Raw genomic sequence first — 21,925 nt, 5'->3', positions numbered from 1 at the left:
AGGGTCTTCTGAAACAAGGGAAATGTTGGAGTTCTGATGCAGATTGTGTTGCTTACACACAGACGGGCTCAGATAAACAGCCTGAGTTCTCTTAATATTTCCCTGCTTACCCTATTTTTCAAAATGTTTGTTGTTTTGATCGTTCCCTAAGATATCTCTCCAACTTTCCTCTGGCTTCATCATAGGAAGGCAAAGAAGGGAGAGACCCAACAGCCTTATTCAAATAAGTCTTACTAGTGACAGTCCTGCTACTTTATTTGCCAAGAAGCTGTTTATCCATGCAGAATAAATCTTAAACTCATTTTTAATAGTGCAATCTCAGCTAATAACTTGCATAATGACAACGCTTCTTTCAGTAGAAATTTATGTTTTAAGAGCGAATTGCTGATGATTTAGAGGGTCTTACATGGACAGAATACAATTTATATAGATTAATGATGGTGTTGTCAGCCTCAAGATCTACAGATGTGGAATGCTCACCATCATAACCTGTGAATGCTTTGTGAATAAGGAATATTATGGTGATAATCTTGATAGCTAAGAATATTGTGACTCTTTCCATGTGGAAGCAGAACTGTAGGTTTTTATTGGGAAAAAAATAGATATGTATAGAAAATGATAAAAACATTTATAATGAAGCTTTAGGTGAAACTGTTAGATTTTATCTTTTTTTTTTTTTTTCCAATTGAATGTTGATTCTTAAACAGTGCAAGCATGTGGAAAATTTCATAGTCTTGTGGTAGAAATTGGCCAGATATGAAACTGGCCTGCTTCCATTGAACCACTCTTTCGTTTCATGTATCTTGAGCCATCTGATTAATGAGGTCTTTTTTTCAGGTATTTCAAAAGTTTAATTAAGAGTTCAATGTTTTCTCCCCATTCAGGTTTTCAGTCACATGTCAGTCTTGACCTCACTGCTTAGAGATGCTCTAACTCTGCAAACAAAGTAATGGTGGTCTCTGGTTGTTGTCATTAGAAAATCGGCTGTGATGGGATCATTGGCTCGGCTGCCAAAGAGGATCGCTGTGGGATCTGCAGTGGTGATGGGAAAACCTGCAAAGTGGTGAAAGGAGACTTCAACCACACCAAGGGCATGGGTGAGTAACACTCAGTGGGCTTCTCTTACCTGCTGGAGAGTTGGGGTAGCAGTAACAGCTCTTCTTCTTGGATAGCACTGGAGTCACCTCAGAAACACAAAACAAACCCCAGCTCACTTCAAGTGTGATACCCCATGTGCTTCTTATTTAGCTGCCCAGGTACCAGCCACTGCCTCTGCCTGAAATTCTGAGTGAAGTTGTGTTTCTCATTTGGACATCTGCTGCTGGTGCTGATGATTTTTAAATAGGAGACAAAATCACAGAATCTTTCCCAGTGGGAGGGAAGTTGGATTTCAGCACCATCCTTGAGGTCTCAGAATGATGCATGTTGCATGTTGTAGATGATTCATGTTATAATCAGAATATCTCAGCTAAAGGAAAGAGCACTGCACTCCCCTCTGAATATTTTTACTGATTCCCTGCCAGCAAAAATATCTAGTATAGGATATAAGAGCTTGGAATTAAGACTTTTCCCTTTTTTCTTAAACATTAATGTATGTACAGCTTGGTGTTTGAATTAGTCTTTGTTCCAGGTTTCTGTACTGCACTTCTGAGAACCCTGTTATCACACATCCCAATTAGCCAAAGGGAGGGAAAGCCATGTCCAGAACTTGGAAGCTGCTCCAGGAGGAAACAATTGTCCAGAAAAAAATTTGTTTCCCCTTCAGTGAAGATAGAACTGGCATTTCTGTATAGAGAAATACATTCAACATGTGCAGCTCCAGGATGGAGTTCCACAAAGCACAGGAAAATCGCCTTTAAGCACCACTTCAATTCAGTTTAGTGGCTAAAGCAGCTCCCAGTCTCAACCCTGAAGTCTGACCCCCTGATTTTGCTCACTGACCCCTTCCTCTGCACCCTCCTCCTCCTGACCTGTGGGGCCAGCTGGAATCTGTCACCTCCTGTGAGATGCAGGTAGGATTTCCCACCTGCACCAGATCTCTCTGAAGCACATTTGTGTGCTTGGCCAACCTGTTGAATGGTTTCCTGCATTTGTGCCTTCGGCTCCTTTGTCCCAATTATTTTCCACCCAATTACATCAAGTCTTTTGCATTTGCTGCAAGTGGTGGGAAAAATTCCTCATTTCCACTGAAAAAAACCCCAGCTATTCTCCATTTCTTTAGCAGTTTATTAAGCTTTTATGGACTTACATGCTGCTGAAGAGTAGCTAACTTTTATCTTTTCCAATGAGCCTACAAAACATTTTGTGCAGATAAATACAAAATTTCTGGGTCACTGCCAGGAGGTTGCACCCGTTTCCAGCTACACAGACTGCTTGAGGTGGTGACTTTACAAGGCTGTAGGAGCAGAGCAGCTTCAGCTTTAACTGGCTGCCAGGACTCTGCAGGAGTTTTTCACTCCCAGTATCCTGGAAAGAATTCCTGATGACTTGTGGACAGTGTTCAAGCTTTCGGATTCTCTGCGAATCATCTCAAACATACAAACCTGTCAAAGTGTTGCTTTGTCAATGCAATGTTTCCACCTTTAGCCCTCTCACATAATGTAGAAGATAATTGTTTTTACTGGTATAACCTCATAACCGTTTATTAGATGTTTTGTTTTATTTTTCATTTAATTTAGAAAGTTAATTACATTTTATGTGTGCTCCCATCCCTTTCTGCTCACACGCTGCTGTTTTGCAAAATCAGGTCCTCAGGTGAGCCCACTGAATTTCATGCAGTAAGCAAGGCTCCAGGTCTGGGGTATCACAAGTGAACGTGGCATTACTCAAAGTAAAAGAAAAGGCGTTTTAAAAAATTGACAGTTGAGCAAAAATGTGCAAAAACTTGATGGAATATGAGGCAAAGAAAGATCCACAATATTCTGGTGATACCAAGTTCAAGGTTTGGGTGTGTAAATGATTGCCCAGTTCTGTGGCAAATCCCCACAACCTGGCTGTGTTCCTAGTCAAGGCCAAGACCCCATGTCCAGTGTGCTGATTTCTTATTTCAAAAGAGAACGGGCTTCAAACATCAAGATATTGATTGTTTTGGAGTGGGATCTGTTTGGGGAATTGAAGCTGCAGCCTTGGGCCTTGGCTCTGCCTGTGGGACTCCTCTGGTTGCAGGATTGGTCCCTCTGTGTCCTGTGATTGCAAATGATGTTGTGGAGCCCTGTGAACTGAACTAAACCCTTGCCAACTCCTTTCTGTTTCTTAGTAACCAATAGTCATTGTAAGAAGGTTTCCACATGTGTGATGGCAAAGGCAAAGGCTGTTCCCAAGTGTTTCTCGTGTAAGATACTTGAATGCTGTTTGCAGTGTCAGTGGGTGTCGGTGAAATCCTTTGGTGTTGGTTCTTTATCTTCTTTTTGTCGGATTAGAGGGGGAAATTTGGTATCAAAAGCCATGGATAAACTTCGAGTCCTTTTACTGTTTCACTTGCCTTGTCAGAGATACAAAGTACAGATCCTTTCCTTTTAGGGGACCTGTGTGAAAGGGAGCCAAATTTTCATGCACCCAGCAAAAAGAACCAGGTCTATTTCTTTTTTTCCCCCCAACTTTTTTGTCACAGAGGTTCTGCCACCCTGCTTGGAAAGATAGTGGAATATTCAAAGTGCCTCATAGGAGGTCCAGCAGTTCAGCTCTTACCACCTGTGCTCCAGGGTGATCAACTGGAAATGGACTCCATTTTTCTGCTGGAGAGGAGGTCAAAAGCCTTTATTTATGATGCTAAACATCCCATACACTTGTGTGCAGCTGGCTGTCTTCTGCAGGCCAGCTGAATGCACTGTTTAGGCTTAGATTTCCTTTTGACTGGCAGCATGCCCTGTACCTATTTCTACAAAATAATTTTTCAAAACCAAGCAGAGTTGTTCTGAAGTCCACCTCTGTCACCCTGCCACTGTACAGGGGACCTAGAAATGAAGGACAGCTCTTTGATTCCTGTCTCTTGGGGAGTTGATTTATCACTGACAACTTCTCCAAGGCTGTGCCTGTCATGCTCAGAGACCTGGCTCTGTCTCTTGCTTCTTCTCAGCCACATCAGGATTTTCATTTATGATTGTGATTCAGAAGAATCTATAGTTATAATTCAAAAGAATGACCACAGATATTTGGATTTTTTTTTTTTTTTTTAATGGCGGAATCTAATAAGGTGAGATATGCCATTTGTTGTAACTATCATTTTGGGAGAGGAAAAATACATCTTTGTTAGAAATTTTTCTTTTAAGATGGTGGAAAAGTAGGGGTTTTATTGCGTGTGCTGTTTGTCCAGCACTTATTAAAAGGAATTTGAACAGTAGTGCTGTCGTGCTGGCTGGGAACATCTTTAGCCAACACAAAAATACCTTTTTTTATCAACAGGGTGCACACGTAAATGATAAAATAGAACTCTACCTAAGCTTTAACTCAGAGATTCCTTTTAAGGGTTTCATCTGAACATACAAGTTAGAAATCCCGTTAACCAACTTTGCAGCAATGGCCAGAGGCTTTGAAATTTATCCATGGCTCTTCAGAGAAATGATTTTCTTACAAATGAGCTATCCCATGGCTGGAAGTGGACAGGTGCCAATGCAGGATTTATTCTCAAGCTAAAAGCAAAGGACAATCATCACAGCTATTCAGAAATAGACACATAATTTGCACTCCACTGCAACAAGCAGCACTCAGCAAAAGCTGCAAGGTGGGAAGGAGATGGAGCCTGAGATGCTCAGCTGATGCTTATCCCTGAAATACCATGGAAGCTGTGCTGGCCTCGGCTGGTAAGTAGGCAGGACAGCCTGATCTCCTTGGCTTCTACCCTGAGATGTTTGTTCAAAGCACTTTTGGGAGGTTTGATAATGGGCTGGGCACTGTTGACTTTCTCACACCTGTTTTTGGTGTGTACAGGGCTAAGATAGGAAGGTGCAGTGCCCAGGGATTGGTACTTTCAGCCATGGGATAATTTCTCCTTCACCTTGGAGTCCGTGTTTCACTGCAGTGTGAACCAGAAGAGTTTTGCAGTAGATCAGTGGCATTCTGAAGTTCACACTAAACTTTCTGTTCTTTCTGGGAGTAATAACAATGGCTAACAATGGATTTTTCTGTGTGGGCTGCTTTCCTCTTGCAAATCTCTCCAGCATTTAAATGAAGATACAGTAGCCACTGTTCACATATTAATCTCCTTGATGACAAAGCCACCTCTTTGTTCTGGTGTCTCTCCTAATACGAGTTATACCATAAAATTTGTTTCTAGGATTTGCTTCAATCACAGTCTTACATTCCTGAGACACTGATGTAATGCAGATTATCCAGAAAGATTGGTGTGTGCCAAAGTAACTGTTCCCAAGGTGGACTGTACTGCATGCAGCACTATAAATTATCAAATAATGAAGTTCTCCTGTTGTATTTTCAAAGCTTCATCTTAATGGGCTGATTTATGGGTGAAATTACTAAGAATACTGTCTGATAGTTGCCAAATCTCATCAGTCTTTAACCAGTTCCTCATTTAAAGCAGAACTTTAAGCCCACCTTTGCAAACCCTGGCCTTGCAGACAATTATTCTAAGACCTAACAGAGCTTTGAGAGTCCTTGACTCGGGGCCAACTCTGAGACTTTTTTTGGTCGTTCTAGCTGACACTTGATAATCTTTCTGGCAATCTGCAGGTACAGTTTGCTTAATAAAATGTGCCTGGAAAACACTGGAGGTGTTTCCTGGTGCAATTATCTCAAAGATCAGGAATCTGTGACCAGAAGCCTCCCACCAGCTCTGAAGACCAGAGTGGAGTGGTGGAGACAATCCAAGTCTGTACCTGTGGCAAATTTATATGGGTGATATCCAGTCTGTTTGCAACAGAATTCGACCACTCACTCACCCAACATTGCTGGAGATAACGAATGAGAGTGTCCAGATGCTCCTGGTGGGACATGCTCAAGGGTTCTGCTTCACCTCTGAGAGGACAGGTCAGATCCAAAACCTCTGCAAAGCATTTGGCAGCTCTCTAACAGGAGGGTGAAGGTCAGCAGTCAGGTTTGTGGCACAGGGAGTTAACACAGTGTGTTTCTTCTTATTCAGGAGCTGTGAGTGCAACCCCCTAAAGCCATCAATCAGGATTAGAAATTACACAAGGAGAAAAAAATCTGGTGTGAGACCAAACCAAACAGTCTCCAGAACTAATACTCTATTAATAGCTCACACTTCACTATTTACTATTGTAAAAAGTAACATAAAAATCACTTTTCCACGTGGTATTGCTCTCATGGCGCAGTGATGAAATGAGTATATTTATGGTTGAGCTGAGCCTCCAGCACAGCTCCAGAGTTTGCTCACCTCTAAAGCAGTGTGACACACTCCTGGCTGCTGCTGTGTCAGGGGACAGATCCAGAGTTCACTGAACTTAGTGACTGCCATCCACTAAATTCAGAGTCTCCAACCCCTGCATGATTTAGCCCTGGGCATTTATATCTGCTTTAAAAAATAAGTCAGTAAATAGTACCCTAGTAGGTACATTAAATTACCTGAAACTTGGGCATGTTCCAGACTGGCTTCCTAACAGGGGTGTCTCAGGAGCTGTTTCCCTGTGACACTCTCAATGGTCACACTTTTACTGTGTGTTCATGTCTTGAGGAGCTGTTGGGTTTATATGCAACTGCATGGGGAGCAGTGAGGATGTTTGGTATCTTAAACACTCTGTATTGACTGATTTGATATCTCAACTGATGAAAAACCAACTCCTGGCAATGTCTAAGATAAAGCCCAACATCTGTTTGCTCTGATTTCGTAACAGATTTCAGTACTGTCTTTGAAAAATTGACCCTGGAAGTAATGATTTTTCCTGGTGAAACCCAGGCTGGAGTAGCAGCTGGGAGAGCCTCTGCTCTGGCTTCTGTGCACAGAACAAGGTTTGAGCTCTGCTGCTCCTCTCTCTGGTTTTCCTGCTAGGGATGAGTGACCATTTCTGAGATATCCTGAGTAAGGGAGAAGTAAGTGAGGAGGAACAAGTGCAAAGAGAACTGAGCTGAAGGGTCAGATGAAACTGGCATTTGAGTACAACAAATCAGGGAAAGAGGGAGCCTGTCTGGCCCAAGTCAGACACCCACCCTCTGCACATGATGAGACCCAAGAGCTCAAGCCTTACTCGTGAAATGAATATTCAGGAAATGAATCCACCATCTGAGACCCCAAATCTGTCTCACTCCATGTCACAGTGGCAGCAGAATCACTTAGTCCTGAGGTGCAAGAGGCTGTCACCATAGTCCCTGTATCAGCACGGCAAAAGCAGTGTTCAGCTGCACTTTAATCCCTAAAATAGCTCCCTGAACACTGCTAAGTGCTGAAGGAATTACTGCTCCCTGTGCCAGCACTTCTCCCACCCATTGCTCTAGACAGCCCACAATTCCCATACAAGCACCACTGATACAGAACAGCTTCACGGAGCCCTTTAAAGCAAGAAAAGTGCATGAGGGAACATACAGGATAAGCTGCTTAATATCTGAAAGAAAGAGGACAGCAATAATCCCAAAAAGGTGCCAAGTGATATACTACAAAGTAAACTGGGTGGCCAATTAGAAGGAATCAAGCCATGGTTGTGATGAGATTAGTGTCATCTACAGATGACACATCAAAGTCCAGTGAAGCCAATGGAAAACCTCTGCCTGGCTCTTTGAAATGGGCCCTAGTGTCCTTCTGCTTTATTATTTAAAGCCAGCGCTTCCACCCCATGGAGCAAGTCTGTAACTCCACATGTCTCCATAGTGGGGGAAAATAGGCTGCATTTCCTTGTGGTTCCTGCTTATTCTTACTGTATTCTGTGAGTCAAAATTGGTCTTCGAAAAATTGTTTAGAGGTAACCAGTGGTCAGTCCTGGAGAAACTTCCAGCTCTGTTATTGCATTCAGTCTGAGCTGTTGAACTCTCAGCAGCCCAGTGCAAGGAGATCATTATATCCTCCAGAATTTTTGGACAGAGCTGATATGTGAGTGAAAACAAGCTTTTTCCCCTCATTTGTCCCACTAATTCCCTCTGTTCAGTTTTAGCATCATCAAAAAGTTTTGTGGAAGTGAGTCCTTTCTGACACCACAGCCTTGACAGGGAGCACAAAGCAGGAGCATCTGTTGGAAACATCATTTCCAATGTCTGTTCTGTGCAGTGTTGCTCCTGACAGTCCCACTTTGCAGTGTCCCCCTGCATCCCTGTCAGTACTGCAGGAAAACCAGGGTGATTTGAAGGGTGCAGATCTAATAAGAGCTAATTAACAAGCCTGAAGTCAGAGCTGAGCAGCAGACATGCATTTCTGCTGAAGTGTTAGTCGTGACCACGCCTGTCACAGCAGTGAGAACTGGCTGCCGGCACCGGGATCTCATCTGGAGTGTTTCTCACTCAATCCTCAGCCTGGAGTTGAGTTTTTCATGGGAGGTGTGGGATGGCTGATCCTGGCTCGCCCTGCCCTGCTTTCATTCACCCCTTTCTTGTTGCTGTAGGTTACATCGAAGCCGCTGTGATCCCTGCGGGTGCCCGGCGGATCAGAGTGGTTGAGGATAAACCTGCTCACAGCTTTCTGGGTAAAAAAGGCAAAAGAAAAAACGTTTTGATTAAAATTCAGCTCTGTTTTCTTTTAAAAATGACCCTGCTCTAAGTGACCTGCCAGGGAGGGGCTGGTGATTTGAGTCTTGCTGCAATCTCTGCTTTTGTGGCTTGGTTTCATGATGTTTGTGATGTGATAGAATGTGACACTTACAGGCCCTGAGGAACCTGGAAGGACCAGAGAGTACTTTTAGATACAGACAGAAGAGTTCCTGAGCAGAACTTGGCAGTGGCTTGCACAGAGCTGCCAGGAGCACACAGCACTTCAGGAGGGCGTGGGGAGGAGAACAGTGTGTTTAGAGAGGGGAATGGCAGAGGTACTGATAGGAAGGCGCCCAGCTCAGTCTGAAGCAGAGGCAGGACAGGGCAGCTGATATCCCTCAGTAACCTGCTGCCATTTCTTACAGCAGCACATTTTCACTGGTTGCTGTACCCAAGACCTGATCCTGCACTCTGAGATGGGCTTAGCTGCAGCCTCTAGTCCACTCGCCTCTATTCTATCAGGCAAAAAAAAATTATTTAATCCTCTTGTCATTTCTACTTCTGCATTCCTTTAGAGGGGAACAGGCATCCTCTCTTTCTTCCCCTATAGTGAAAAAAAGGTTTAGACATGGATAATGGGTAAGATTTGTATGTGAGGTTGTTGTAGGGCAGAGTCTGTCAATGAATTTGTTGTTCAGTTACTCGTTGCATAAATTAAATGTCAGAATGGCACTTGTAAAGTGCAGCCAGTCAGTCACACTGAGGATCTGTCAGTCTGGTCTTCTGCCTCTTGTCTCCAGTGTTTGGGGCATTTCCTTCTCTGTCATCCTGTGCAGTAGATAAAGGGTTTTATCCCCATCTACGTCTAGGGAGTCCAGGTCACAGAAATGCTGATGCCCCATGGCCCTGAATTTACACAGGAAGCCTGTGGCAGAGCAGAGGCTTCAGGGAAAATTTCCCAAGATCCAAAAAACCCCTGACATGTGAAAGGTCCCTGGCACAATCAGAGCTGCATGGCCATGGAATTGCTTCCAGAGAGGAAGGAACTCAGAGAGGATTGCAGAGCTTGTCACTCTGTTTTGTGGAAGATGAAACTGAGGTGTTGCAGCTGCTCATGGCTATGCAGGGAGTCAGAGCAAAGCTCAGACCTTGGTTTCTAGTTTCCACATCTTTTGCTTATAGTTCTTCATCTCCAGCCAAAAGGATATGTTGATATCCAGCACTGCAATATTGCATGCTGCTGCAAATGTCTGCATAGTGGTTGTGTGAGGATTTCAGGTCTAGCGCTATTGGTTTTCTATCTTGAGATGTTGCCACAGTTGGCAATATCAGCGGGAAAGATACTTTTGTTCTCTTTCACTCCAGATTCAGGGAAAAAAAGAAGGGCAAATTATGTCATTCAGCTGCCCTTTGATCAAAACCATTGGCATTTGTGCCACTTCTTGGTAGGGAGGAATATCACCACTGCTCCTATTTCCATAATGCTTCAGCCATCCTGCCAGAGGATCCCGCCTACACGTGAGATGTTTGACATAGCAAAGCCTGGTGGAACAATGGGAGCCAGTGTTTCTTAGGGTTTTGCAAGTGCTCTGCCTTGTGGAAACCAGCCTTTTTTGTTTGTCTTGGTGGGGTTTGCACAGGGTATTTGGGCTTTGGCAGATAGCAGAGCACTGAGAGTCTTCCATGGAGTTAGAGACTGCCCTTCCTTGGGACAACGTAACCTTGACTAAAGCAAATGGTTCCCCACTGGGTGGTGAAGATTAGGATTGTGTATTTTTGAGAGCAGGAGTTGGCCCTGTTTGCATCACATAAAGATAGATAAAAATCTGGTTCTTTTAAAGCTTTGAGTACTTTCAGCTCTTTGGTTCATGGTCAGGAGCCAGGAGAACCTCTCTAAGCTTTCCAGGATTTTCTCTCTCAAGGAACACACAACACAAAGAAAAGATACCCAATGTCTTACTGAACTGAGATGAAGAATAGCATCAAGGGGGTTCCAGTAGGACAATAAAGATGACCAAGAAAAAAAACCCCAATCACTCTTAAATTCAGGTCCGAGTGTGGAAGGATTTTCTATTTCAATAGCACTGACAAAGCTGAGTCAAATCAGGTCCTATTTCTACTCAGAACCAGGTACAACATTTTGGAAAGTAGCCCAGCATAATTTGAAATCATTATTCCATGTGCTGGGAGCAGTGCCTGAAGAATTTCCCTCCACCTACAGGCAACCCACGCTGGCTGCCTTGGCTGGCTGTAACTCCTAAAAACCACCTTGAACAGGAAATGCCTGGGCAGTTTGTGTCCACAGGCTGGGAAGCAAGGAGAGACCCAAGGTGGAAATAAAGATCTGTCTAGATGCCAGGTTTAGAAGTTGATTGTCCAGTTCCTGCTTTCCAGCCAATAACAAAAACAGAAGTTACAGGTTGTTGCTGGGGATCCTGTTCCTCCTGCTCTTCTACTGTACAAGTTTGAGTTTAGTTCTGTCACCTCTTGGGGCTGGGCAGAGCCAGCTAATGGCTGTGTGTGGCAAAAGCCACTGGAGTTCCCTGTGTCTGAGGCATGGAAGGTTTTGTAGCTGCAGCAGTGATCTTGCTGATGAGGCAATGGAGACAAACAGCAGTGAAAACACTTTGGCCCAAATGCTCTGCTGAGTCCCCAGTGCAACTCCTGCAATCCTCGAGGAGCACCTTTGAGAACAGGAAGGAACAGGAGAGTTTCCAAACTCTCCATCTCCTCAGCCACTAAGGGAGCAGTGCCTGCAGCAACCAAAATCAAACCCTGCCCAGAAAAGAGGTTCACAAAGATGAAATGTTGGTTTTCATCAGCAAATTATCTCCCTTTGATGGTGAGCTGAAACTAAAGCATGAGTTAAGTCACTCAACCTCTTAGACAGTTTTGAGCATGTGCTGGAATATCTTTCCTAGTCAGCCATGCTGCTTGGAGATAGTTTTAGCTCATCCACAGCTTTGATTAGTTGTGTCCATGGCTCCTCAGGGTGGCTGCTTTGATCTGCCTGGAAGCCACCAGGCCTTGGCAGAGGAAGGAGCTTGCAGAAGGTAGCTCAGCTTTGTAGACTGAGGAACAAAGCAGAAAGAGAAGTGAGCTGCAGGGAGAGACACTCTGCTGCAGCACGCCAGTGCCAGGACACCACTGTACCCCTGGGCTGTGTGTCAAAGGAAACTTTCCTCAGAAATAAATATTCTCCCACTTCAGTTCCCCTTCACCCTGATTTTATAGCTTCTGATGGGACTCTGAGAGCTGTCAGGAAGGTTGTGTGCAGCAGGACAGATAATCCACTTTTTTCCAGGGGTTCCCAGTGTACAGGTCCTCAAAAAGGCACACACAGAGAACATTGTGACCTCCACTTGCTCCAGATTCCCCCAGAGCTTAGACAATACAAATTTTATATGTATATCTTCAGCACACCCAGGTGGGTTTGCTGGCTATGGAGGCTTGATCCAAAGGGATGACAGTAGGAGATTTCCTATTGACTTCCAAAGGCTTTAAACAGCTTCTCTACCTTCTTCCAACACACTTGGTTGAGAGCAAAGTTGTTTTTTTTACTGGAAGAGAATAAAATAGGCATGAGATGCTAGAGGTTAAAAAAACATCTTGTTAAAGGCTTAGCCAAAAGACACAGTTAACCTTGAACTAAGGAAGCCCAGTAACACGTGGGATATTCTGTCTGTCTGCTGTCAGGGCAGATTTGATCATGGTCAGTGGATCTCCACAAAAGGGCCTGGCACTTTCCGCTGTAACAGGGTCTGCCAATTTTCTCTTCCCTCAGTGCCTCGCACCAACATCTGGATAACTCTGCTTCCGTTCTAACACAGAAAACACATCAATCCCTCAATCAGCTTCCTCTGATCAGTCAGCAGTAATGTGATGCCCTTACGGCTGGAGTTGTCTTTGAGTGGTTGAAGGACATCAGCGATCCTGATGCAATAGTTATGCTAGAAGAAATGACATACAACTCCAAGCATCTTTTCTTCTCAATATTCATCTTCCTTCTGCAGTTGAGCTTTCCATGTTGGCCTTACTGGGGCACAGAGGCACAGGATGGGTGTGACCCTACAGCACCTGACCTTACGCATTTGTGTCCAGCATTTGGACTCTGAAAAGAGAGTGTCCAAGTTCACATTTTGCCCACTGAGCAGCCCCTGCTCTGTGACTTGACTTCTCCTTACAGCTGTGACAGCTGAATGTTGATTTGTTCAGTGTTTGGTTATGGAGCACACACAAACACAGCATCAGTTGTATTTTGCACTTGCAAATCTTCACATGTGTGTCAACAAAGATTTGATTGATCTTTTTCTCAAGGAGACTTTAGGAAAATGTGGTCTCAAAAATCTGGAAACTGAAAGAAAATTCTGCTTGGAAACTAAATTGCAGAGTTGTCACATTGCATTTAAAAGGAGAGTTTAGAGATAAACAATCTATGAATTTTATGTTAATTCTTCAAAATACCTTCATCAACTGAAGTACAGAATATATCCAAATTAGAAACATTACAGTGAGCCATCTAAAAGTGGGGGGTTTTATTCTTTTAAACTCCCTCATCCATTACAAGGTTTCTGCGTCTTGTGCTTGAGGTAGCTTGAGACAAAGGCTCAGTAGTCTGTATTGTAATTACAGATTTGCTTGCATTTCATTCCGTGGTGTTTGATTCATTCCAGCTTTAAAAGATTCCAGTAAGAGATCCATTAACAGCGACTGGAAAATTGAGCTTCCTGGTGAGTTTCAGATCGCAGGCACCACTGTCCGGTACGTGCGAAGGGGGCTGTGGGAGAAAATCTCTGCCAAAGGACCAACTAAAATACCACTGCACTTGATGGTAACTTTATATCCTTTGTTTGTGTTTCTTAAGTGATGCAACAGAAAGGATTTATATCCTAGCTGAAAGTTAAATTTTGATTGTTTGCTTCCTCACCACAGTGTTCTTTTGCAGCATTGCAGTGGCTGGAGAAGCCCAGCTCCCCACTCAAAAAGTGATGCTCCATTCTGGAAGAACAGGCAGTGTCCCATTCAGCTCATGTCCAGTGCAGGATATCCCTGTCATGTGTCACAAGTCCATTCTAGGGAATGCAGGTTCCCAAGGACCTTTCTCATTTCTTGGACATACCTGATCACACACATAAAAGCATATTTGCTGAAATGTCTTTTTATCTTATGCCACAATTCTGTGTTTAAGTACTCAGTTCTCTAACAGAAGAGGTGCAGATCTAGCATGCACAGACAATACATGTGAATTTTAACGTAGTGACTTAATTACACACAGAAATGTTCTTTGTTTTCTCTGTGTTGTTTTTTCAATTGCATGTCATTTAAGGTGTTTTTTGACATTTTTTCCTAATGTTCAGCATAGCCCTTCTGTTAACCCAGCTTGGTATTTTGTGAACAGCCATGTGGCTGAACATGAATGAGAAGTCCACAGGGATGAGAAGAGCGGGGCTGTGGTCCCAGAGCTGTCACTGGTGGGTGATGGGGTGACCCATGGGCCAGTCCCTTAATGCTGGTGGAACCTTTACATTTGTATCTGAGACAGCTGTAATAATGCCTGTCTCATATATCTGTTCCTGTTTAAAAGTCTGCAGAAAGCTTTACAGGTTCTGTAGCAAGGTTTGCATAGAAGGTATATTAGTTTTTTTCATTGTTTCCTGTAACTTTTTTATTGTATTCCATTTTTTTTCTGTGCTGTTTCTTCTCCTTGTGACTTTTTGCCATATTTGTTCTCTGAAAGCTATCTGTAAGCACTGCTAAAAATCAGCATTCTCCCCCTTCACTCACCTGATTTTTTTGGCTTGCTGGTATTCATTGTGCAACACTTCCTGACCCAGTTTGAAAAGCTCCAAAGATGCCTGAACTTTTCACAGGCACAAAAAGCTGACAGTAAAACTCCACTTTCTCAGGTCCTTCTTGGTGTCAAAATCTGCTGCACAGGCACTTTTTGTTTTTGCTTTCTCAGACAGATGAGTGAATTTACAGGCTCACAGACTAGTGATTCAAAGCGGTTACGAAGCTGGAATAGTCAGAGGTGCAGGGTTGGGCACAGCAGCACCTTCCTGGCTCAGGTGTGATGGAGGGTGTGCCCTCTCAAAGGGGTGTGCTACAGACACCTTCTTCACCATCAGAAACATCAGCTTCTGCTTGACTTTGGCCTTAACATGAGCCTTCCCTCCTGAAACCAGGACTCTGACAAAGTGTCTTATACTGCCAAGGTCTTCCCAACCTCATGTGAGAAACAGGAGTTGCACAGGTACCGTTTGGGAAGATGCTGTGCAGGGTTCCTTTAGCAGCTCTTGGAGCCTTCCAGGGCATTGCTTGGTTGAGGTCCACTGCAGTAAAATCTGGTTATTGGCATTTTGTGAACTTCAGCATCACACATCAGAGCTTTGGTTTTAAAGAAATGCTCAGTTTCCCTTTGTTAAGGAGTAAGTAGCTAACGTAGGAAAGGAGTGATTTTGAGCTTCTCCACGAGAGTCCTGTCCAGATACAGACAGGCCCTTTCAGCAGACATAAGCAGCGGAAATGTTCCTTCTTCACCTTCCTTCACAGAAATGATTAAAAATGAGGAATGTAAAAATTACCAGACCATTAAAAAACATGTGGTTTTAAATCACTGCCAGTGGTAAACAAAGCACACATGAAGTCTTTGCTTCAAATCAGATACGAATCTTTTCCTTGATACAGGGTGGTAGGTTTCATTCTTTCAACACAAGAAAGGCAGGATGGTTACCAGTTCCCTCTAAATAGAAAACTGTTGTTCAAACAGTGGTGGAATACACTGGACTGACAAAGAGCCAGAAGCTTCAGTCAATCCATTGTGACCTGCATTTGAAACCAATTATACACACATACACACACCCCCCAATTATATATGGCTACGAAATTGCATGAAATTGGTTTCATATGGGCCTTTAGATTCACTAGTCTTGCACCCATATTGAGATAATAAGGATTTCTTTTTAGGAGCTGGTTTTTAATACTTGAGGCACTTCTCCAAGTGCATTGCTGTGCGTGTATTTCTTGGAGAAACTGATGTTTGTGTAAGTAGGCCTGTGTTAGTCCTCCTTGTGCAACAGAGGACAACCAAACACTCCCAGAGCAGAAGGGGGCTTTGGACGAGGCTGGCTGATCAGTTCTGTAGAACAGGAATTTGTATCCTCTGCACTTCGAGAAAACCAGAGCAGGGCTTGAGCTCTCTGCCTCTGACTGCCTGGTATTTGAATTGTGTTTAAAAAACCCAACATTCATCTTTGAAATCGTAATGGTGTCTGGCTGGTTTCAACCCAGGTATTCAGTCCTGGTAGTGAGGCTCCCTCTGTAGCTGGAGCAAAATCATGTCTTTGTTCCCCACATCCTCTGCAAGAGGCTCATCTGCCCAGGGCTTATGGGTGCTGAGTTTGTGGAGCTCCCCCAGTGTTCACAGCACAGCCTGCCAGGACCCCTTCTTTCAGCACATTTGTTTGGTTGAACGAGTTCCTGACAGCTTTAGTGAGATTATTGGTTAAGTAGGAATGATTTGTGCAAATCTGAAGGGGAAACAATTATTGTAGAGAGAAAAGAGCATTTGCAAATTTGTCTTATTTCAAACGGGCAGCTGCTTGTTCCACTTTTGAGAGCTCTGCTTAAAATACCTTATTTGATGAGGCATTGCTCCTATTTCAGTAGGTGATAAATGCCAGCACAATTCACCTGTCTAATGCTGCTCAGATCATGGGATAATAAGTATAAGTAAGTTTAAAGCCACAGCCTGAACGTTGCAGTAGTACTTCTATGGCATTTGTTAATACTGTGGTAACTCAGATTCCATGGAGCCCATCCTCCATGGGATGGATATCTTCCAATCAGTTCTGACTCAAGCCAGGGAAAGTGAGAGCCAAATGAAGGCCAACATGTAAATCAAAACAGGACCAATACTCTCATCTGCCCGTGGTGAAAACATAAACATTTTTTTTCTGTTCCTTTGTTAATAGTCAGGGAATTTTGGAGCAGTAACACTGGAGACATCACAAGTGGTTCCATAGGAAATAGCCTGCTGTTGGGAGCAGGTTTCACCTTCTTCTAGCAATATGCAGTGATGAAAATTAATGTTGCTAGCAGCTGTATGATACGGCTTTTGCTTGTCATCCACAGTTTTTTGGGATATAAAACCCTGCTGCTACAACTTGTCAGCAGGAATAGTCATGCTTGCCTTGAGTGCCACATTGACCAGGAGACAAGGGACTTTCTGTGCAGTAGTTGTTTTTGCTCTGAGAAGCATCACCTTGTTCTTTCTTATGTTCAACTCTAGATGCTCTTTAAAATAGATGTTGTATAAAAAGTGCTGATTTAATGCTTCCTGTCGGCTTTTTCTTTAAGTAGCCACTGTCCTGCTGATCGCACGTGAGGCTGAAAGTTATGCCTTGAATTCCAGGTTTAGACATCCCTATGACAGCTCTAAATACTCACACATCATAAGCAGTTCTTGCTCCTGCAGTTGCCCTGTTTTACCAGTCCCACTGTAATTTAAGTTTTCTAGATACAGGTTTGGTTGCTTTTCACAAGGTATTTATGTTTCAGGACTTTTTTTTTCCCGAGCCAGCATTTCCAGCAGTGCTATCTCACAGCCTGTTGGCTCTCCCAGCGCAGTGTGTTGCAACAGCCTCTCTTTTTCTGCCGAACCAGGTGCTGTTATTCCATGACCAGAATTATGGAATTCATTATGAATACACCATCCCTGTAAACTATACTGCTGAAAACAGGAGCGAGCCAGAAAAGCAGCAGGATTCCTTGTACATCTGGACGCACAGCGGATGGGAAGGATGCAGTGTGCAGTGTGGAGGAGGTAGGGACGCTTGGTGGCAATCCCTGTGTGGTGTTTGCAGGCTCCAACCACAGGAGAGGTGGAAATGCCATGAAAATGGACTTGGCTATAATAGATTCAATGAAAGCTCGTTATCATGCCCATCCCCACAGTTAATTTTCAGCCAGCCTTTTAGCAGGGACACTGCTCTGTCGCCGCAGAGCGCCTCTGCAGTGTCCAGGCACGCTCGGGGAAAGGCTCCTCCCTCCTCAGGGATGGAGCTGGGCACTGCTGCCGTGACAGCTCCTGGACATTTGCATCAGATGCTGGGACTCCAGGAGCACATGGCAAAGCTCCCTTCCCAGAGGATCCTTGGATGTGCCCAGACAGATCCGCTGGAGCCCTGGGGGAGTTGGTGCTGTGAAAGCAGAGGCTGCTTTGTCAGACACTGTCCATTGCATTTGCAGTGCTGGAAGTAGGAGATTGTTCCCTGAGGAAAACTGATCGTTTCCAAGCATTCTGGGCAGTCTGTCTTCACCAGCAGACTCAGTTATTTATGATGTGACATGACAGAAGGAAAGAGCTCATCTTCACATTTTCAGGCTCACTGCCCTCAGTGCACTGAAATTACTGATTTTTTTCTGTAAATAGGACTCACTTTAGAATAGACATTTTTACTCGTGCATTAAAATAATAATCTTTAAGCCATTAAACCCTCACATGAGCGCAAAGGAAATTTATTTGTGGCTCTTCTGATTTTTGTTGTAAGCCTGCTACGAATTTGAATCAAATCAGCGTCTGACAGCATGGCTCCCACCAGCATTAGCTTGATGATTGGTCTTTTATTTTAGTTGTCCAATTCTTTTGCTACTTACCCAAGTTGAGAAGGGCTTTTCTCCTTTCCATGCAGGTGTTTGCATATTTTTTATTAACAGAACGTGAGTTACTTTTTATTGTCAGCTGCAGGTGGTGAAAAAACTCAATCTGACGCAGACTGAGGGTTAGAAAGCAAACCTGAGAAACCAAAATAATTAACAGTAAGGCAAAGTCACACCTTGCAGGAGTGGCACTTTCCTTGTCACATCTGCTCAGTGCCATGCTCCCCGTGGCACAGCTTTCCTGATGCCTCTCAGTGCAAGGCTGAACGCTGAGGTCCACGCTGGATGAAACTCCTGATGCACAGTTCATGTGAGAAACGCTGGCTCCTGTCACGAGGATTTTATCTGGAGGAGCAGAGGATAGGAAGTAATTTCGTTTGGTGGCTTTATTTTCTCCTTGTGAAATACAAACAAGCCCAGTTAATGACTCCTGAACCTGGGTCACTCCTTTTCATCCTGATTTCCTGCCTGGGGAGCAGCAGGAGGCAGCTGTCCTGTCATTATCAGTCACATTATCAGGGGCTGGGAGGTGGAGTGACTTCAGCACATCTGCCCGAGGTGATGACAGGGCACAGCTACCTGTGGAGGAGGAACCAGAAATGAAAACAAATTGTTTTAAAGGCTGTTTCCACGTTAAACACCAGAAGGAGAAAGCCCAGCTTGCTGCTCCTGTGAAACAGTCAATTGCACGATTATTGAGGAGAGATTTGTAGCTTTTCTGAAAAAAAAAAAAACAAAAACCCAAAACACGCCAGTACAAAGGTCAGGCAGAAGTGGAGAATAAGATTTCTTGCAGAGGTGATAGAGTACATCTGGTAGAGGGAGCAGGGAGCTCCAAGCTTTTGAGATTTGGTTGATGAGTGGCCGTGGTTTTTTGTTCAGAGTTCTTTTTGGTTTGGCTTTCAGGGGAGAGGAAAACCATCGTGTCCTGCACTCGGATCGTTAACAAGACCATGACTCTGGTGAATGACAGTGACTGCCAGCGAGTGACCCGCCCCGAGCCCCAGGTCAGGAAATGTAACACACACCCCTGCCAGTCACGGTAAGGAGTTCAAAACCCCTAAAAACCAATATCCTTTTCCTTCAGAACCTGCCCCTTAACAAAGCCTCCATCTGGTGAACACAGTGAAAATGCCTCAAAGTATTGGGACACATTGTTAGCCACAGTAAGCAGCTGTAATATTCATTTCCTTTTGTTGAGCAGGTCAGATTTTCATTACCTCAGACAAAGCCCATTTAATTTGTGGTCAGTAAGGCCAGATTCCATGCAGGCTGCCTTCATGCATTGTTTGGAGATGGTTTTCTTTTCCCTCCTGGGAGACAGAACTTACAGTATAAAGCTAGACAAGAGTACAGTGACTGCATATCTAACCTTGCTTTTTTTTTGAATCGGCACAGAATGGGGTCTGATTAACTGGCAAACAGTACTACAAAAACCCTGAAGTCAAGAAATTAAATTATGATGAAACACATTTTAGACGCTTTTCTCAGTAAGGGTGCTTTTCTCCTCATTAGTTATTAGAGATCTCTAAAAATAATTTAAAAATATATATTTTTTTTTAAATTTGGCAAGCACTTTTAGCTGATTTAATTTTGATCTGTGTTATATTAAAGAAAGACATTTCTGGCCAAAATGACAAAAGACAGGAAGGTAAATTAATTTGTTCAGGAAGGTAAATTAATTTGTTCAGTTTGTTTGCTAACAAAGAAGTTGTCTCTTCTGTAGTGACGTTTAGCATTGTAGAGTAGTGTAGAAACTCCAATTTTGATAGTAGTTAGGGGTCAGGGGTTTGATCCATGTATGGGCCATTCACTTCAAAGGTGGACTCGATCCTTGTGGGTTCCTTCCAACTCTGAATATTCCGTGATAAAATCAGATAAAGCTGAGCAACACCTAAAAAAGCATCTTCAAACCAACCTGCTGGCTCCTGCATCTTGGATAATCAGACAAAGCAGGGAAAAGCACCTACAAAGCTAATGCTGCTGGCAGAAACAATGGGGGAAACAACAAACAGCACACTTCCTTCTAATTAGAGCTGCACTCTGATTAACGTGCCCTGGAGCAGGGAAATGGAGTGTCAGCTCATCCATCAAGGAAGCTGGTTCAGGTTTCAGTTTCTGTCTGCACTGCCTGTTACTGCTGCTCTACAATATCGTGGCTGTACAGCTTGCAGTGCTGAAGGGTATAATGAGATACCCCGGGGTGTAAGGAGAGCCAAAACCCCCATGGCTTCAAGGAAACAATTGTCATTTCCATGAGGCAGCCCAGTGAGGCTGGGATTTCTGTCACTCTCGTAGAAAGAAAAAAGGAGCACCTGCTTGTGTTGCTGCCTGGCAATGAAGTATTTCTCCCAGACCTTTTGGAGAGCTGTTGGGTTAGACTGGAGTGAGCCCAGGCAGGTATAGGAGGGGTTCCAGGTGGTAGAGATGAAGAAAAGTAGCTTTAAAAGTTCTGGAAGTCGTGGGCAGCTCCTGCCTCTGCCAGCAAAGACGGAAGGTCCTGGCCATGAGGTCTGTCACAGCCCTGAGCCCCACAGTGTGCTCTGAGGGATCTCCATGACCCTGAGCTCCTGAGGAAGTCTCTTTGGTGCCCTCTCACCATGGCATTGCTGCCTCACCAGGCAGTGACAGTGGGTAAGGTTTAATCACACAAAACCTCCTGAGAAGGGATTGCTCTCCTCCTGTACCCAGCCTGTTCCTTTGGGCAGTTGGGCCCAGCCCTTAATGTTGTTCCAAGGTCTCTCTTCTCTGTGTGGAGTCACCAGGCAGTTTATGGGCTCAGCTGAGCACAGTTCTGCCCAGCTGCAATGAGCTCTGGCACAGGGACACTCTCCTTGGCCCATTTTTTTTTTCAGAGCAATGACAGCAGACACTGAATGTGCTTAGAACCTGGAAAGGCCACAGAATCCTTGCTGATGATCTGATAGACCACACTCCCTCACTCCCTCCGTGTAGACTACACTTTCACACTTAACATGCTTTTAACTGGAAACATTTTCAGAAGCACATTCTCTGTGCCTCTGTAGAATTTAAATTTCCACTTGCGTTTGCCCACCCAGACATTAGAAATGCATGCTTAGCATATTCTCTGACCAAGAACATCTTAAAGAAACCATTCTCTTTCACCATGTCAATGCTTTTTTTATGAGCCCTGAATTTGTTTTAGGGTTTCAAGTAAAATTATTGTAGCATCTTGTTACAATAAGGTCCTTTCCCATTTCCACTCAGACCTAAGCCCTTCACCTGAGTTCAGAAGAAGGAACAATGCTCTCCTTTCTCTAGTAAACCTGCTCTGTTTTGTGCATTTTGAATTGCGTTTGCACTTTCACTCCAGATCTAGGAGAATCACCTTTCAAAGTATTTATCTCTAGAGGGGGGTCTTTTGGCCAGCACAGGGCTGGGTCAGAGGACACTCGGTCTCTGTTTCACTTTTGGATGGGCTGTGTGACTTGAATTCACTATCCCACACTGTCCCTTTGTTTCCTCTCTCAAGCCATGTATAAGCTAGATTGCAAAGTCTTTGGGACGGGCTGAGATCATATTGTTTAAGTGGAGGAAGAGGCTGTTGCTGTTGAGATTGTAATAAAAATAAAAAAAACCAAAAACAGTTACCCACATTTATAAAGTGATCAAGAGGAAAAAAGGGTATGTTATTAATAACAGTGTCTTTCTTCCAGCACGATCC

The 21,925-nt window shown here is 43.9% G+C and overlaps 1 protein-coding gene across 2 annotated transcripts in view; it reads left to right on the top strand.

The window, feature by feature from the left end:
• The window catches only part of ADAMTS17 (ADAM metallopeptidase with thrombospondin type 1 motif 17), a 154,475-nt gene that overhangs the window by 103,825 nt on the left and 28,725 nt on the right, over positions 1-21,925 (top strand). Inside the window, exons 15-20 of one of the 2 annotated variants that reach the window (XM_040077602.2) lie at positions 977-1,097; positions 3,257-3,331; positions 8,496-8,576; positions 13,254-13,411; positions 17,245-17,404; positions 19,147-19,282. In XM_040077602.2, coding sequence (XP_039933536.1) covers positions 977-1,097; positions 3,257-3,331; positions 8,496-8,576; positions 13,254-13,411; positions 17,245-17,404; positions 19,147-19,282 — 731 coding nt within the window. The remainder of the gene's footprint in view (positions 1-976; positions 1,098-3,256; positions 3,332-8,495; positions 8,577-13,253; positions 13,412-17,244; positions 17,405-19,146; positions 19,283-21,925) is intronic. The other variant, XM_040077603.2, reaches the window with a different exon arrangement.

The sequence above is a fragment of the Hirundo rustica genome, chromosome 13, assembly GCF_015227805.2.
Source record: "Hirundo rustica isolate bHirRus1 chromosome 13, bHirRus1.pri.v3, whole genome shotgun sequence".
Classification (NCBI taxonomy): domain Eukaryota; kingdom Metazoa; phylum Chordata; class Aves; order Passeriformes; family Hirundinidae; genus Hirundo; species Hirundo rustica.
The sequence above is the reverse complement of the archived record's forward strand: the minus strand, read 5'-3'. Positions and strand labels throughout refer to the sequence as shown.